This window comes from Zophobas morio, unplaced genomic scaffold (assembly GCF_036711695.1).
Source record: "Zophobas morio isolate AGI-343-1 ecotype UQ-CSIRO unplaced genomic scaffold, CSIRO_AGI_Zmor_V1 ptg000008l, whole genome shotgun sequence".
In the NCBI taxonomy this organism is placed as follows: Eukaryota; Metazoa; Arthropoda; class Insecta; order Coleoptera; family Tenebrionidae; genus Zophobas; species Zophobas morio.
Window position 1 is genome coordinate 8,762,226 of NW_026972113.1, and position 17,932 is coordinate 8,780,157.

Consider the following 17,932-nt stretch of genomic DNA (forward strand, 5'->3'; position numbering starts at 1 on the left):
AAACTAGCAGTAGCTAATGAACTAAATTCTACAAAAACAACTTTCAAAGGCTTTAAAACAGCTAGTAGAAAAACTAATTTTCTATACTTTTTTTTCGAAATTCGTCAAAATGTTTCACATGTGTTTGAATAAATTCGAATATGAATGGACTATTTGTTATTGTTTTATAGATAAAGTTAGAAAGAGATTCGTAATTCGTGTATTTAATTTGTGGTTTAAGATAAACTAGATGATTTTCAAAAGTAGAAAATTTTACAAAAATTTTAAGTCCAAATTTCGTAAAACATAAAGTGACAATTTGATTTTTCGTAAAAAATGTTACTTTTTTTTTGCTGTGTAAGCTCCAATAGGTTTCTATCACTATATAATTCAGACTGTAGGAAAATTTTTGATTTTAGATATGTTTGTTTAAATAAAACTCGATAATTTTCAAATATTACAATATTTTGCAAAAATAGTAATTGTTTATTAAAGTAATTCTACAAAAATAACTTCCCAAAGCCTCAAAACTCGTAGCAATAAGACTTATTTTGTCTACTTTTTTTTTAGAAATTCGTCAAAATGTTCCACATATTTTGGAATAAATTCGAAAATTAATCAACTATTTATTATTCTTTTATAGATACAGTTAGAAAGAGATTCGAGAATAATTCGTGTATTTAGTTTATGTTTAATTTTCAAAAGTACAAAATTTTCCAAAAATTTCAAATCAAAATTTCGTAAAACAAAAAGCGTAATTTTATTTTTTCATTAAAAATGTTCCTTTTTTCGGTTGTGTAAGCTACAGTAGGGTCATATCGCCATATTATTAAACTTGTAGAAAAATTTTAGACTTTAGACTTTTTCTGTTTAAATAAATGTCGAAAATTTTCAAAAATTACAATATTTTGTAAAACTAGCAATAGTTAATGAACTAAATTCCACAAAAACAACTTTCAAAGGCTTTAAAACAGCTAGTAGAAAAAAAAAATTTCTCTACTTTTTTTTTCGAAATTCGTCAAAATGTTTCACAAGTTTTTGAATAAATTCGAAGATGAATGGACTATTTATTATTGTTTTATAGATAAAGTTAGAAAGAGATTCGTGATTCGTGTATTTAATCTGTGGTTTAAGATAAACTAGATGATTTTCAAAAGTAGAAAATTTTCCAAAAATTTTAAGTCTAAATTTCGTAAAACAAAAAGTGACAATTTGATTTTTCGTTAAAAATGTTACTTTTTTTTTGCTGTGTAAGCTCCAATAAGTTTCTATCACTATATAATTCAGACTGTAGGAAAATTTTTGATTTTAGATATGTTTGTTTAAATAAAACTCGATAATTTTCAAATATTACAATATTTTGCAAAAATAGTAATTGTTTATTAAAGTAATTCTACAAAAATAACTTCCCAAAGCCTCAAAATTCGTAGCAATGAGACTCATTTTGTCTACTTTTTTTTCGAAATTCGTCAAAATGTTCCACATATTTTTGAATAAATTCGAAAATGAATCAACTATTTATTATTCTTTTATAGATACAGTTAGAAAGAGATTCGAGAATAATTCGTGTATTTAATTTGTGTTTAATTTTCAAAAGTACAAAATTTTCCAAAAATTTCAAGTCAAAATTTCGTAAAACAAAAAGCGTAATTTTATTTTTTCATTAAAAATGTTCCTTTTTTCGGTTGTGTAAGCTACAGTAGGGTCATATCGCCATATTATTAAACTTGTAGAAAAATTTTAGACTTTAGATTTTTTCTGTTTAAGTAAATGTCGAAAATTTTCAAAAATTGCAATATTTTGTAAAACTAGCAGTAGCTAATGAACTATTTAAATTCTACAAAAACAACTTTCAAAGGCTTCAAAAATTTAAAAAGTTAGTAGAAAAACTAATTTTCTCTTCGTCAAAATGTTCGAAATGTTTTTCAATAAATTCGAAGATGATTCAACTATTATTTTTGTTTTGTAGATAAAATTAGAAAGAGATTCGAGATTCGCATATTTAATTTTTGGTTTAAGACAAACTCGATGATTTTCAAAAACACAAACATTTCCCAAAAAGTTCAAATCAAAGTTTCGCAAAACAAAAAGCGTAATTATATTTTTTCATTAAAAATTTTCCTTTTTTTTTGTTGTGTAAGCTACAGGAAGCTACTATCACCATATTATTAAACTTATGGAGAAATTTTAGACTTTAGATTTTTTTGTTTAGGTAAATCTCGATAATTTTCAAATATTACAAAATTTTGCTAAAATAGCAATAGTTAATTAACTAAATTCTACAAAAACAATTTTCCGAAGCTTCAGAATTGATAGTAGGTAAACTTATTTTTTCTACTTTTTTTTCAAAATTCGTCAGAATGTTCCATGTTTTTTAATTAATTCGAAGGTGATTCTACTATTATTATTTTTTTGTAGATAAAGTCAGAGGAAGAGCTTCGAGATTCCTCAATTTAATTTGTGATTTAAAACAAACTCAATGATTTTCAAAAACACAAAAATTTCCAAAAATGTCAAGTCAAAATTTCGTACAACAAAAAGCCACATTTTTATTTTTTCATTTAAAATCTTCCTCTTTTTTTGTGTAAACTTCTATCACTATATTATCCAGCTTGTAGGGAAATTTTTGATTTTAAATATTTTTATTTAAATGAAACTCGATAATTTCCAAATATTACAATATTTTGCAAAAATAGCAACAGTTTATTGACTAAATTCTACAAAAATTACTTTCTAAAGTCGCAAAACTGGTAGCATTTTTTTTTTAGAAAGTTCGTAGATAGTATCACCACGTGAAACTGGGAACACTTTCCGCCATTTTGTTTAAGGCAGATGAGAATTACTTTATTACGAAAACACAACTAATATCGAAGTATGGTACAATAAGTTCTTAAAAAAAAATTAAATTGGTGATTTATAACAATTTTCCTCTAATAAATGGTACATAATTTGAGAGAGAGAGAGAGAGAGATAGGGGGAAAAAATATTTATTTAATGACGCAGAAACATGCAGGGAATTCTCAATAAGACAAAGCGAGCTTATTATCATAACTATGACTTTGTTAAACAAAACATAATTATGTGCATTTTCTTGTGAACACATTATCATAATTAATTAGCCGACACTAAAATTTCTTCACAAATTTTTTTATAACTTATTGTTTGATTCCTGATAATATTATCTACCATCTCAGTGAAAGTGACGTACCGGTGATTATTATTCAAAACCTTTTTCACCTAACCTACTAAGTTTACACTTTTGTGTTTGAGATATTTTATAACTCTCACTCTTTTTTTAAAGACTGGCTAACTTCATCCTGTCCGTTGTCTGTCTGTTGAGAAGGTACTTTACCAAAATTTTGCCAAGGAAATCCTATTTAAATTCGAATTCTCTCCTTCTCTCACTATTTAAACGCGCAAAACAAGCGAACAAAAGGCATTTTATCTACTCCACATATTCAGAAGTGGAACGGTACTCATACCAACAAAGCATCTTGTATCAAATCCTTTGTTACGCTTCTGACAATAACCTGGCATTGTGCGTTCTAATGATTTCAAACCAACTTTAGAATGCAAATTAACCGTAAAATGTACAAGAATAAGCCGCCAAGAGCTCTCGTATATTTAGCCGAAGTTCACAAAACGAAGTAAAAATATTTCACAGTCAGCAATGGCCATAACACCGGAGCAATATTCCAAACCGCACGCATGTTTTACTTTGAACTGACTTAACCTGATTATTTTTTCGGCAAGCAAAAAAAAGGCAAAACACTCGTCCTCATTATGCTATCGGCAGCAGACCGTAACATTTCTTCAGTCTGCAGCTGTCATGCTGTTTGTTGTTTTATAAACAAACCATAGCATGAAGACATCGTTTAACATGCTTTAATTAGCTAATAAGTTTAAGTGCGGTTTTGACATTAATTTGAAATCTTAGTTAAACACTTTTTAAATTGTTTACTTAACGGTACGGCCTTAGCGAATGAGGACCGACAAAGACGATCTAACGACTGAGAATTGGACGGGGTTTTTATTGCTATTTCCTGTTTGTTTTTTATGTTGCAAACTTCACGTTACATAACAACCGGTGCAGTTGCTAATATAAATCACAATAATTTTTATACGGGATTCGAACCATAAACAATTGTATTTTTAGATTTTTTCGGTAAGGATATTCGGAGCTTTCCACTTTGGAAAATTTCCAATAAAATACGGTTTCAAGTAAAAAATGTCCTTTCCGAGATTCGCGTTTTTGTTTGTTTATAGAACTTTGGCAAGCTGAGTCAGCGGGGTCTAAATCGGTACATTAGAGAAATAACAAAAGGTGTTTAAACCGGTGAAACGCAAAATATAGAAAGAATTAAATGTTTCAAATCAGTGCAAATATTTTAATATCACAAATTTAAACACACAAAGCAAAAAGAAAATTTACATGAAGTTACTGGGTGATAAAACTTCATATTTCTATACCCGAAAATCCTGCCGCATATTGTACTCTTTACCTTTTTCAGAGCGAAATTTAAAATTCAAATCGGGATACCACAATAGTTTAATCTTTATGTGTCCAATAAAGTAAACTCATTTCTAGTTGCTAAACATTTATGGTATATATGTTAGTGTACACATCAAGATAGTACATACATAACAGCTATTTAACATTAAATTGTTTACATTACATAGATATCAAAGTAAAGCAATAGTTATAAACTTGATAAAATTTAAAAAGAAGTCAATAAGTAAAAAATAACAAAAAAACGATATAAAAATATTTAGGAAGAGAAAATATAGTGCCGGATTCGGTTTTTTGATACCTGCAACCGTTTTTCCAGAATCGGCCGTTGAAATTTCGAAATTTTTGAAATTTTCAAAAATTCGCGTTTCGCAGCGATTTTTTCGAAAATGTTGCCTCGTGACCATCAACATGCTATATTTTTGGAATCAGCGTGTCGAGATCTACGTCCCCGAATTTTTTCATAATTTTTAGACAACTTTTTTAGAATTGAAATATTAAAAAAATTTCGCAAAAATTTTGACATTTTCGAAACTCAACTAAATACAATTTCTTGTCGATTTCGTGCTCTAGAACTTAAATCCGGCTTCGGTTTTTTGATACCCGCTACCGTTTTTCCAGAATCGACCGTTTGAATTTCGAATTTTTTGTAATTTTCAAAAATTCGCGTTTCGCAGCGATTTTTTCGAAAATGTTGCTTCGTGACCATCAACATGTTATATTTTTGGAATCAGCGTGTCGAGATCTACGTCCCTGAATTTTTTCATAACTTTTAGACAACTTTTTTAGAATTGAAATTTTTTAATGGTCCCTCTTCTTCAAATTTCGCAAAAATTTTGACATTTTCGAAACTCAACTAAATACATTTTCTTGTAGATTTCGAGCTCTAGAAGTCAAATCCGGCTTCGGTTTTTTTATACCTGCAACCATTTTTCCAAAATCGACCGTTGAAATTTCGAAATTTTTGAAATTTTCAAAAATTAGCATTTCGCAGCGATTTTTTCGAAAATGTTGCTTCGTGACCATCAACATGCTATATTTTTGGAATCAGCGTGTCGAGATCTACATCCCTGAATTATTTCATAATTTTTAGACACCTTTTTTAGAATTGAAATATTTTGTTGAAATTTCGAAATTTTTGAAATTTTCAAAAATTCGCATTTCGCAGCAATTTTTTCGAAAATGTTGCTTCGTGACCATCAACATGTTATATTTTTGGAATAAGCGTGTCGAGATCTACGTCCCTGAATTTTTTCATAATTTTGAGACAACTTTTTTAGAATTAAAATATTTGAATTCTTCAAATTTGCAAAAATTTTGACATTTTCGAAACTCAACTAAAGGCATTTTCTTGTAGGTTTCGAGCTCTAGAACTCAAATCCGGCTTCGGTTTTTTGATACCTGCTACCGTTTTTCCAGAATCGACCGTTGAAATTTCGAATTTTTTGTAATTTTCAAAAATTCACGTTTCGCAGCAATTTTTTCAAAAATGTTGCTTCGTGACCATCAACATGTTATATTTTTGGAATCAACATGTCGAGATCTACGTCGCTGAATTTTTTCATAATTTTTAGACAACTTTTTAAAATTGAAATTTTTTAATTCTTCAAATTTCGGAAAAATTTTGACATTTTGGAAACTCAACTAAATACATTTTCTTGTCGATTTCGTGCTCTAGAATTCAAATCCGGCTTCGGTTTTTTTATACCTCAACCATTTTTCCAAAATCGACCGTTGAAATTTCGAAATTTTTGAAATTTTCAAAAATTAACATTTCGCAGCGATTTTTTCGAAAATGTTGCTTCGTGACGATCAACATGCTATATTTTTGGAATCAGCGTGTCGAGATCTACATCCTTGAATTTTTTCATAATTTTTAGACAACTTTTTTAGAATTGAAATATTTTGTTGAAATTTCGAAATTTTTGAAATTTTCAAAAATTCGCATTTCGCAGCAATTTTTTCGAAAATGTTGCGTCGTGACCATCAACATGTTATATTTTTAGAATCAGCGTGTCGAGATCTACGTCCCTGAATTTTTTCATAATTTTTAGACAACTTTTTTAAAATTGAAATTTTTTAATGGTCTTTAAATTTTGCAAAAATTTTGACATTTTCGAAACTCAACTAAATCCATTTTCTTGTAGATTTCGAGCTCTAGAACTCAAATCCAGGTTCGGTTTTTTGATACCAGCAAGTGTTTTTCCAGAATCGACCTTTGAAATATCGAAATTTTTGAAATTTTCAAAAATTCGTCTTTCGCAGCGATTACAAAATTTTGTTAGGTCCAGCGTGACAGTTAATCTTAAACTGAAAATACACATGAAATATAGAAAGTACAATATACCGGGTGTCTGGAAAATAGCGGCTTAACTCTTCAGTACGTATACGGGGGTTTCGAGAGTCACAAAAAATAATAAAAAAAAAATTATGATATACACTACAAAAAAAAATTATAAAAGTAAAATTCCGGCTTACTTTTTGATTTCTTCGTAACGATGCTTTTTTTTAGTTTTTTTGGCACAGTAACCAGTAGTCATTAATCGTTGTGTATTATTATTAATAAAACAAGCTGTTATTTTTCATTAACAAATAAACCAAAAAAAAAAACATTTATTAAGACATTTATAAATTATAAACAAAAACCACAAAACGAAAATCCATTAAAGCATAAGTTAGTCCTCACTACTTGCTAAGATAAAACTGATTTTGGCAATGACATATTCTCTGAGAGAAGAGAGGGTGGGTGGGCGGGACTAGTACCTGATAAGATAAGACTGTTTTTGGCAAGTGAGATACCTCTAAGCTCTCTATTTTCTTAGAGGGATCTCATTTGCCAAAATCAATCGTATCCTAGCAGGTACTAGCCCCGCCCACCCACCGTCTCTTTTCTTACAGAGTCTCTCATTAGCCAAAATCAGCCTTGTGTTAGCAGCTACTAGCCCCGCCCACCCACGGTATGTCATTTGCCAAAATTCGTCTTATCTTAACAAGTCCCAGCCGACCCACCCGCCCTCTGTTTTGTTAGAAGGTATATCATTTGCCAAAATCAGTTTTACCATAGCAGGTACTAGCCCCGCCCACCCGCCCTCTCTTTTCTAAGAGGATATTTCATTTGGCAAAATCAATCTTATCTTTTAACTAGTAGTTGCTAAGATAAAACTGATTTTGGCAAATGACATACCGTGTAGCTAGGATAAGACTGATTTTGGCAAAGGACATATCCGCTAAGAAAATAGAGGGAGGGTGGGCGGGGCTAGTACTTGGGACCTTAAGAGAAGACTGATTTTACCAAATGACGTATCCTCTCATCGAGTTTTCCGAATTAAAAAAAAAACACTCAAAATTTTTTCAAATTCATAAAAAATAAAAGACTCAACAGATTTTTTCATCTAGCAACAAAAAAAGATTTCTTTAAATTTATCAGAAAATAAAACACTAGAGAGGCAATTTTGAATCAAATCTGTTAAATTTAAACGCCACCAAATTGTAAAAAGGATTTTTTTACTATTTTCCAGACACCCGGTATATGCCATCGGGCTTGATATACATTTACACATTAATTATATGTAATTTAAGTACACTATTTTTCTACTACTATTCCACACAATAAAGAATTTTTATATTAATTAAACTACCGGGTGACTATTAATGATTGAAGCAAATGCTTGGGTTGGCAGTTCTGAATTATGGGTAGCAATGTTAGCTATCAGTCAATTTTGACGGAAGCGGTGCCCGAAATTTCAAATTTCCATCATAAAGTTTTAAATGTGTTGCCAACCTGACAAAAAAATCACAAACATTAATAGTTACTCGGTATTATTCACTGGAACAATTAACATCGTTTACAATAATAGTGTTAAAATATACATCAATCACAGCTGCAGCGATGAGTCTTTATCAAATAATTTATTTTTCCACGTAACACCAGAATTTTTCGCTTTACCTACACATATAGGAAAACAACAAGATTTTGGACATTCGTTATAAAACTAAAACACAAAAGTAGCTACAAAAATTATGGTGAAAATGATAAAATAAAAATGTGAAGCGTATATTTTCCCCTATAGGTTTAAAAATTGAGACGCCCCTGTTGTACAGACTATAGACAGTTATTATATGAAGTTGATATGTCAGTGTTCCAAAAATTGGCCCCACTCCCAGCATGCTTTTAAATCTAACATTTACACATCGAAAAAAAAAAACACCTAACATTTATAACAGTTTAGTTTATTTAAACACATGTTATATATACCGGGTATATAATAGTTTGTTTGAAATTGACAAAGATTTGGGAGTACATTCCACTTGAACTAAGTGAAGTTTATTTTACATCGTGGAAGTTTAGAATATATCAACGCTTTTTAAAGGTTAAAACCTTTGTAAATATTTAAAAAATAAAAAAGTATGACATTTTAATAGACTTTTTAGAATTATTTAGTTACTTATTAAACATCAAAACGTGTAAGTGGCGACTAAACCTAAAAACCCTTCTAAGTATTTATATATTTTCTGCGACAATATTATTCTACCTCTTTCTAAGACAACTTCCCGAGTCCCACTGCTTTCAAATCTCAAAACAATCCCTTACTTTGCTTGTTTAAGCCCACTAATCACTGATTTCTCCTAAATTGTAACCATAAATTTTAAAAGAGTAAAATCGATGTTAAAACTTGGAAGCATTGGACTCGGGTGGCTGATACGTACCATCGGTGGAAATAAAAAACTGGGACACTGAAAATTTTTGCATTGTAAACATCTCTTTAAAATGTAATTCAAAATGAAATTTAAAAAATGTCACCTTGATTAATGTCAAGTGCCAATTCAAAAATGCCAAGTTTGAATGAAGTTCAAAAGCAAACTATTGCGCAACGTTTAAGGGATGGGGTCTCAATTAGAACAATAGCAACTGAGCTGCATATCAGCAAGAATACTGTCCTACTGGCGAAAAAAAAAATTAATGAATATGGTAGAATTATCAGACGAGCGGGGTCGGGTCGTCCAAAAAAAACGACTGCAGACGAAAACATTCAATTGGCAAATTTCATTCGAGAATATCCTTTCGAAACAGTGGTTAACGCAAGGCAGCAAACGAATTTCCCTGCGTCACTGAAAACAGCCCGGAAGAGAGTCCACGAAACTGAATTAAGAAATCGGGCTGCTGCCAATAAAATATTTTTAACTGAGCAAAACAAGGCAATTAGGGTATTATTTGCTCAGGAATTTGTCAATGAACCTGCAGATATGTGGAATAATGTGATATTTTCCGACGAAAAAACTTTCAAATCATATAGTAATGGACGTCGTCGTGTCTATAGACCCCCAGGAACGAGATATGATGAACGCTATTGCAATAAATATAAACAATCCGGTCGCTTTTCCGTTAATGTTTGGGGGTGGGTTAGCAGCAGAGGACGTGGAATTTGCGCAATAGTAGAAGAAAGATTAAACGCTAATGTATACAGAAGGCTTCTAGAAGAACTTATGCTCCCCTCAGTAATACCAGTTTTTGGAGAACGAAACTTTATATTTCAACAAGTTTGTGCTATTATTCTTTTCATTTTTTTTTAAATAATTATAAAACCCATTGCAGGATAACTGTCCAGTTCATAATGCCCGACTGGTAAGTCGGTATTTGCAAGCCCAGGGAGTCAATGTTTTGCCTTGGCCCTCTAGGAGCCCAGATTTAAACGTAATTGAAAATGTTTGGGGAGAAATGCAAAAATATATTTATCAAAATGATTTTCGACCTAGAAATCCACTAGAATTACAAGAAAAAATTGTCGAGGCATGGGAAACTGTAACACCAGGATATATGAGGCAGTTAGTTGCTTCCATGCCTCGTCGACTACAGAATGTGATCGATGCAAATGGTGCAATGACAAAATACTGATCAGTTGAATTGGCATCTTCAGTATAATGTTTTAGTTATAATTCCAGTTTTTTATTTTCTCTTGAATAAAGTTACGTCCCTAATTTTACGCTCTCGTTTATGCCTTTATCTTTCCGACTAATTTCTTGAAAACAATAAATAAAATATGCGAAAATGTTTCACAAACCTAATAAATAATACTTTTGGCAGGAAAAGCCCAACTTACACGTTTTAAATTTCGAATTTTCAAAATTATCTAGTTACCTATTGTGTCCCAGTTTTTTTTGTCCAGCGATGGTACATCAAAAAATCAATACAGCCCATGCGTTTGATTCACACGAGAGAAAATTTATATGAAAATGTAAATAAAACCAAATAAATTATCGAGAAATCACAGACCCAGAAATAAATCCACCCAAAATAATAGATATTTGTTTTTCTAGGCGCCATAAACGCGCGAAATACAAACACCCACATAAATAAAATTTTTTGAAAACTTTATTAAATTCAAGGCAACACAATATTAACAACCAATTTTAGTTAAACGATGTATTAAAAGTCGAAATAGCAAAATACATTTTGTACAATTTTATTAACGTTAACAAATTTGCTTAAACGAAGAACTCCTTGCGTATTTCCGGTGGTCGAAATATCCCCTTTTCGGTGATAATCCCTGCGATTAAATTCGCAGGGGTCACATCAAAAGCGGGATTCCAGCAACCGATTCCTGCAACAAATTTTTAATTTGGTTAAATTATCATGTCATCACGTCACCTTTTGCGGCTATTCTGTGTTCGCCCACGTGGGTCATCTCATGCTCCGGTCGTTCTTCTATCACAATATGGTCTCCACTTAAAATTTTGGTATCAATTGAGGTAAAAGGGGCTGCTACGTAGAACGGGACATTGTGGTATTTGGCTAAGACTGCGATTTGATAAGTTCCTATTTTATTGGCAGTGTCGCCGTTGCCAGCAACCTAAAGACAACGTTTATTTGATGTGTGTGACATAAAAAATGTATTACTCGATCTGCTCCCACAACAACGGCTGAAATGTTCCTAGTTTTCATCAGTGCTGCCACCATACTGTCTACAATTAAAGTGGCAGGGATTTTCTCATGTACCAACTCATACGCAGTCAGTCTAGCGCCTTGATTATACGGTCTGGTTTCTGTGCAGTAAACGTGTTCCAAGCGCTTCAACTCATTCAGACGTCTTATAACCCCCAAAGCTGTCCCATAACCTGCAGTAGCCAGAGAACCGGTGTTGCAATGCGTCAAAATTCGCACTAGATTGTCACCAGGCACGTGCGACAAAATTTCTTGCGCCCCATAGTTACCAATCGCCTTATTATCAGCTATGTCTTTATTCAACATATCCTCAATCGTGCTTATGAAACTGTAAAACATAATTTAATAAAAAGTACAAGCAAATAAATTATTACTTTGATTTCATTGTCTCTAAAGTAACCGCTTCGTCTTCACACAAAGTGTTAGCAAGACTGATTAACTCATCCGCTGCAATTTTCATATTTACAGCAGTGGGTCTAGACGACACCAAATAATTCAGTTTTCCTTCGATATCCTGCCTCAAGTCCTTCTTCGAATCGTGGTTTCCGTTCTGCAGCTCCACCGCCAGACTCAAACAACCCACGATGGCGATGGCCGGGGCCCCTCTTACCTACACCCACAATTAGTAGCTTCCCACAACAGTCATCTACGTACCTGCATTTTATTGATTACTTTCCAACCGTCTTCCACTCCTTTAACTTGCACATATTTCGACTGAGCAGGCAGAAGGAGCTGGTCAAGAATTTCGAGAGTATTGGCTTCGTATTTGATAGCCCTTAGGGACATTTTTCCAATGAACCTAACCTCAAATTTACAAGTTACTTCAACGAGAAGCGAAGATGGACGTCATCAGGTAATAAATCTACAATGTAACGTCGCTTGTAAGTCTTATCACAATTAAGATTAATTAGACAAAATAAATTTAAATTGAAATATATTTATGATAGGTGTGAGACGTAAGTGCGAAAGACGGTTTCCGCCAGCCAATGGAAGCACGACGTTGCGTCACATGGTTAAAATAATCGATTGCGATTGGTAGACGAAGCAGGTCATTCGAGCAAGTGTCGCAACCTTGTGGCTTCCAAATTTTTAATAATTGTTGTTAATAATTACAAATTTTTGCCAAAATTTGTTGGAATTGTGGGCGAGTTGTTCATTTCGTTACGGAATTAGCGACTGTGGCTATTATGTAAAGCGGCGACGCTAAAAATATCACCCATTTTTAGGTTAGGTGTCATTCATCCTACACCTTCTCTATAAATAAAAATTAGGGAAAGCATGCCTTAGAGTGGAGATTTAGTTAACAAAAAACAGCCACAACTCACACGGAAAATGGTAAGTTCAGTGAAAATCCCGTTCCGGTTGTGTTATTATCATTTCAGGCACTCCTGGGAGCCCAGTTGGTGATAACTTTAGTCATGATCAGTGTAATTCAGAAACTGGGCCCCCATTTCTCGTTTGCACGGTGGCTGCTGTGCTCCACCGGCCTGATTCGGTATCTTTACCCCACCGACGCCGAGCTGAGACAGCTCGCTAGTATTCCCAAAGACAAAGCGAAGGCGAAAAAGGGGGCGAAAACTCAAGCAAATGGGAAGGCAAGTGCTGAAACTTTTCACGTACCGAGGAGCTTGGATGTGCAGTTAGAAACGGCCAAAGTGACACGATTGGATGTTATACATCTACGATATTACACTGAGTATCAGTGGCTTGTTGATTTTACAGTGTATGCTGTTGTTGTCTATGTTATTACTGAGGTAGGTGAGGTTTGTGGTGAGGTTGTTTATTCATGAGGTGTTGTAGGTTTATCAGACGTGGTTTCCTTTGAAGGACGAAGTTAATCTAAGCATGATGTGGTGCGCTTTGGTTTTGTTGTTTTCAGTGTATCCTTTTTTCAAACATAAATAAAATAAACAATTAAAAATTGTTTATAAGGTGGTTACGAATTAAAGTGCAGACAATAGATGGCACTGGTAACACTGCTGTCGTTTGATTTGTTAATAGCAAGGTCACGTGACGTGGCGCCAATTTTAAATAAATAATTATTCTTAACACCATTTAAGAAAATTGCTGCTGTCTTTGACGGTGCAGTACTTCAAAGGTGAAGAATCAGTGGGTGAACGCTCCACCTGCATAGTGATGGGTTTTATCTATCTATTAATAGCAATGGTGATTTTAATAGTGGACGAAAATACACTAGAATTAGGTCTAGAAAACGCTTACAATAGTTTTAACCAAAGCGCGTCTGCGTTTCTCACCAAACAGGGTTTAAATTCATCGTAAGTCACACTAAACCAACGATGGAAGTGTCTACAATGCCACTTTGTAGGGGTCCAGCTTCAAAAATCGTTCTCAAGTTTTTTCTGGCCTTGTGGTGCGGGATTCTAGGGTCACTTTTAACTTTTCCAGGTTTAAGAGTAGCCAAGATGCATTGGGACCTACTCAAGTATTTTAGGGAACGTAAATTAGTCCAGATTTTATTGAATCTCAGTTTCGCTCTTCCGTTTATTTTGGTGATTTTTTGGATTAAACCCGTAGCTAGGACTTACTTGACTGTTAGGGTTTTTTCAGGGATGTCGCACCCACTGTAAGTTAATCATTTGTTTGTTTTAGAGATGTACCGACTACAGTCGGCCGACTAGTCGGCTTTGTCAAAACCGGTTAAAATTAGTTTAATCGACCGAAAATTGGTGTCAAAGTGTAGATAATCTTCCGCTAGTTACGATTCTGAAATCGCCGTCACGATATATGGTCCAATAAACACGCAAAGCGAATTCAAAATTTCCAAAAATTTTCCAAAAAAGTGGTTAAAATTGGTTAAGTATAGTATAAACTGCCCTAAATTGTGTTATTCTTTATTTTTGTACTGAGTTACTACAAAAAATTAAATGTTAAAATTATCCAAAAAAATTTAACACATTTTTTGGAAAAAAAAGAAACTTCAGTTATTCCTTTTATTAAAATAAAACAAGTTTTTAACGTGGTCAGAGAAATAGAAAAAAAAAACCCACTGTCTGTTGCATTTATAAACAGTCGGCCGACTGTAGTCGGTACATCTCTAGTTTGTTTGTGTTTAAAATAATTAAATTGTGTAGATTAACACCTCACGCATTTGAAACCTTGAGGATCGTCAGTATTGTACTAACGGTGGGTATCAGATTAGTACTCATGCCGTGGTACCTCCAGGCTTACTTAGACATGGCCTACAATAGAACCCAAGAACAGAAGAAAGAAGCGGGTAGAATCACTAATATAGAATTTCAGAAAAAGGTACCTTGGTATTTGTAAACAACCCGATTTAGCGAATTTGTTTGTAGATCGCAGCTGTGTTTTACTACTTGTGTGTGGTAACCCTTCAGTACGTCATTCCTATAATAATGTGCCTAATTTTATCCTTTATGTATAAAACTTTGGGAGAGTACACCTGGAGCGGGTTATTTAGAGAGCCCCCGGACCCCAACGAGTGCCCCATCACCCCTCCAAGTCAATCGAGTTCAATCGATCCGTTTAGTTCGAGCGAATCTATCGCACAATCAGCAGCCGAATTTCACCTAGCACTCGAAAATTTAAAATCGGTAGGTATGGTAAAGGATAAGTGTACTATTGCTTTTCAGGTGTTTTCAGCTGAAGTGTTTCGAGGACTACTAGGATTTTCAACGTGGTGGTGCTGTTTTGTCTACTTTGCCACTACTTCAGTGGGACTTATATACCAAACGTATTTCTCTGCTATTTAATTGGTTAAGAGAGTAGCCAGACCTAAGAGTGTTTGATATTGACGTTTTTATATAAGTATACAAGTGATTGTTGTGTTTTAATTGATTACAAATAAAGTAAATTATTGATGTGTTTGACACGATTTTTTAGGTTATCCCTGAATTCGGAATTTTTTATTTTTTTTAATAAATTCGTTTTACTAATATTTTAGAGATTGTATTCGTTCTATGATTTCTAACACCGGTTTAAGGTCGATTTATAAATTTGTCGTTGGGTTTTCAACCAATCAAATTGCGGTAGTTGAGTGCTGCCAACCTGAAGGAAAATCCTCTGAAGTAGGGAGCACATTTTTAAGTTTATAAGAATAAAAAAAGGTCATTACAATTGAGATGGGGTGGGTGGGCGGGGTTAACATTTTGCCTTTGTTTCTTAATATACCTAGTATTCTTTGAATAACAACATGATACTCAAAAACATGTTTTTAAGTTCTCGTAGAGAAATAAGAATTTTGCAGTTAAGCTCCGCCCCTCGGCTCACGACGAATAAAAAAAATCATCAGAATTGAGATAGGGCGGGTGGGCGGGGCTTATATTTTACCTTTTTTTCTTAATATACATGACCATCTTTTCACAACAAGAAACTTAAAATAACCATGTTTTTTGCAAGGACTAATTTTCCATTTTAAACATGTTTTATGTTACATGTTGTGAAAAGAAATCTGCACATGTTAATACAAAAAGGCAAAATGTAAGCCCGCCCACCCGCCCTATCTCAATTGTGATGATTTTTTGTATTCGCCGTCAACCAAAGTTCACATTTTATATTTCTAGTTTTTTCATTTTTGATTTTTCAATTGTACTTTTAACTTTTTATTAATAATTCTGAAAATCCAAATTTTCACCAAACATTCGATAAAAATAAATCCAATGATAATTTTCTAGAAATTATAACTTAAAAAATTCTAGAATAATTCCAACGAAAAATTCCGGGTAATTTCAAATCAGCAGACTAATGTTAAATAATTCCAGTATAGGTATGACACCTACATACATTTAATTAACTTTTTCCGATTTTGTAGTTTTTCGCTTTTGCAACAGAACTTCCCTCGCTCCTGAAGGAGAATGAAACATAAAAAATAAACACAAAATCAGATTTAGGAATTTAACTCGTTACAATGGTAATTTGCAATTTAACACCTTTTAAATTTAACAAGTTTTTACAAGATTAATAACGGCAAAATCAGTCTTATCTTAGCAAGTAAAATACTTATTTCTTTACAAGAAATTAAAAACATGTTTTTGAGTATCGTGTTGTTTAAAGAATGCTATGTATATTAAGAAAAAAAGGCTAAATATAAACCCCGCCCACCTACCCCATCTCAATTGTGATGACTGTTTTTATCCTTAGAAACTTAAAATACGTTTAAAATGATAAATTTGTGTAAAGAAATATGGATTTTGCAATTATGCTCCGCCCTTAGGTCTCCCAACGAATGAAAAGTTCATTACTGTTTAGATCAGGGCAGGTATGGGCGGGGCTTAATCTTTGGCTTAATTATTTCTTAATATATATATATATATATAGTACTTTTTAAATAACACGATACTCAAAGAAAATGTCTTGCATGGTCATTTCTTGTAGAGAAATAATAAGGATTTTGCAGTTAAATTCCGCTCTTTAGGCTCACAATTGAGATAGGGCGGGTGGGTGGGGCTTATATTTTGCCCTTTTTCTTAATATACGTAGTCGTCTTTTCAAAACAAGAAATTTAAGACATGTTTAAAATGGTAAATTCTTGTAGACAAATATGGATCTTCCAATTAAGCCCCGCCCCTCGATCTTACAAAATTCATTCATCACAAGAGAATTGAGATCGGTGCGGTAATAGGTGAGGCCTAATCTTTAGCTTTATTTTTTTCTTAATATACGTAGTATTCTGTGAACAACACGATACTCAAAACCATGTTTTTAATTTCTCGTGGAGAAATAAGGATTTTGCAGTTAAGTTCCGCCTTGTTGGCTCACGACGAATAAAAAAAATCATCAGAATTGAGATAGGGCGGGTGGGCGGGGCTTATATTTTACCTCTTTTTTTAATATACATGACCATCTTTTCACAACAAGAAACTTAAAATAACCATGTTTTTTGCAAGGACTAATTTTCCATTTTAAACATGTTTTATGTTTCATGTTGTGAAAAGAAATCTACACATGTTAATACAAAAAGGCAAAATGTAAGCCCGCCCACCCGCCCTATCTCAATTGTGATGATTTTTTGTATTCGCCGTCAACCAAGAGGGCGGAGTTTAGCTGTAAAATACTTATTTCTTTACTTTAAGAAATTAAAAACATGTTTTTGAGTATCGTGTTGTTTAAAGAATACTATGTATATTAAGAAAAAAAGGCTAAATATAAACCCCGCCCACCCACCCCATCCCAATTGTAATCTTTTTTTAATTCTTAGAAACTTAAAACACGTTTAAAATGGTAAAATTGTGTAAAGAAATATGGATTTTGCTCCGCCCCTAGGTCTGCCAACGAATGAAAAGTTCATTACTGTTTAGATCAGGGCAGGTAAGGGCGGGGCTTAATCTTTGGCTTTAATTTTTTCTTAATATATATGTGGTACTTTTGAAATAACACGATACTCAAAGAAAATGTCTTGCATGGTAATTTCTTGTAGAGAAATAATAAGGATTTTGCAGTTAAATTCCGCTTTTTGGGCTCACGACGATTAAAAAAAAAACATCACAACTGAGATAGGGCGGGTGGGCGGGGCTTGTATTTTGCCC

The 17,932-nt window shown here is 33.0% G+C and overlaps 2 protein-coding genes across 3 annotated transcripts; one reads left to right on the forward strand and one right to left on the reverse strand.

The window, feature by feature from the left end:
- Window positions 1-10,895: 10,895 nt before the first annotated feature.
- Window positions 10,896-13,137, reverse strand: LOC135125225 (methylthioribose-1-phosphate isomerase). 2 transcript variants are annotated; one of them, XM_064050653.1, is made up of 6 exons: window positions 13,050-13,137; window positions 12,084-12,291; window positions 11,804-12,039; window positions 11,385-11,757; window positions 11,136-11,337; window positions 10,896-11,088 (listed from the first exon to the last, which is right to left on the reverse strand). In XM_064050653.1, exons 2-6 carry the CDS (start codon window positions 12,213-12,215, stop codon window positions 10,973-10,975), a joined length of 1,059 nt encoding a protein of 352 aa, XP_063906723.1. In that variant the 5' UTR covers window positions 12,216-12,291; window positions 13,050-13,137; the 3' UTR covers window positions 10,896-10,972. The 2 variants fall into 2 exon arrangements, with proteins under 2 accessions (XP_063906723.1, XP_063906722.1); XM_064050652.1 differs by lacking the exon at window positions 13,050-13,137 and having other exon boundaries at window positions 12,084-12,406.
- Window positions 12,495-15,277, forward strand: LOC135125224 (transmembrane protein 161B). Its single transcript, XM_064050651.1, has 8 exons — window positions 12,495-12,764; window positions 12,812-13,183; window positions 13,230-13,309; window positions 13,490-13,705; window positions 13,756-14,013; window positions 14,522-14,696; window positions 14,744-15,001; window positions 15,041-15,277. The coding sequence occupies exons 1-8, from the start codon at window positions 12,762-12,764 to the stop codon at window positions 15,158-15,160; spliced, it is 1,482 nt and encodes a 493-aa protein (XP_063906721.1). The 5' UTR covers window positions 12,495-12,761; the 3' UTR covers window positions 15,161-15,277.
- Window positions 15,278-17,932: the final 2,655 nt, after the last annotated feature.

Bases quoted from the DNA above. Each gene is read 5' to 3' on its own strand.
- LOC135125225 (XM_064050653.1), bottom strand. From the start codon at position 12,215: ATGTCCCTAAGGGCTATCAAATACGAAGCCAATACTCTCGAAATTCTT. The intron at 12,040-12,083 runs GTACGTAGATGA...TTGTGGGTGTAG, and splicing joins AAGTAATCAATAAAATGCAG to GTAAGAGGGGCCCCGGCCAT. The intron at 11,089-11,135 runs GTGACGTGATGA...AATTTGTTGCAG, and splicing joins ACACAGAATAGCCGCAAAAG to GAATCGGTTGCTGGAATCCC.
- LOC135125224 (XM_064050651.1), top strand. The intron at 13,184-13,229 runs GTAGGTGAGGTT...GAGGTGTTGTAG, and splicing joins TTGTCTATGTTATTACTGAG to GTTTATCAGACGTGGTTTCC. The intron at 14,014-14,521 runs GTAAGTTAATCA...TAAATTGTGTAG, and splicing joins TCAGGGATGTCGCACCCACT to ATTAACACCTCACGCATTTG.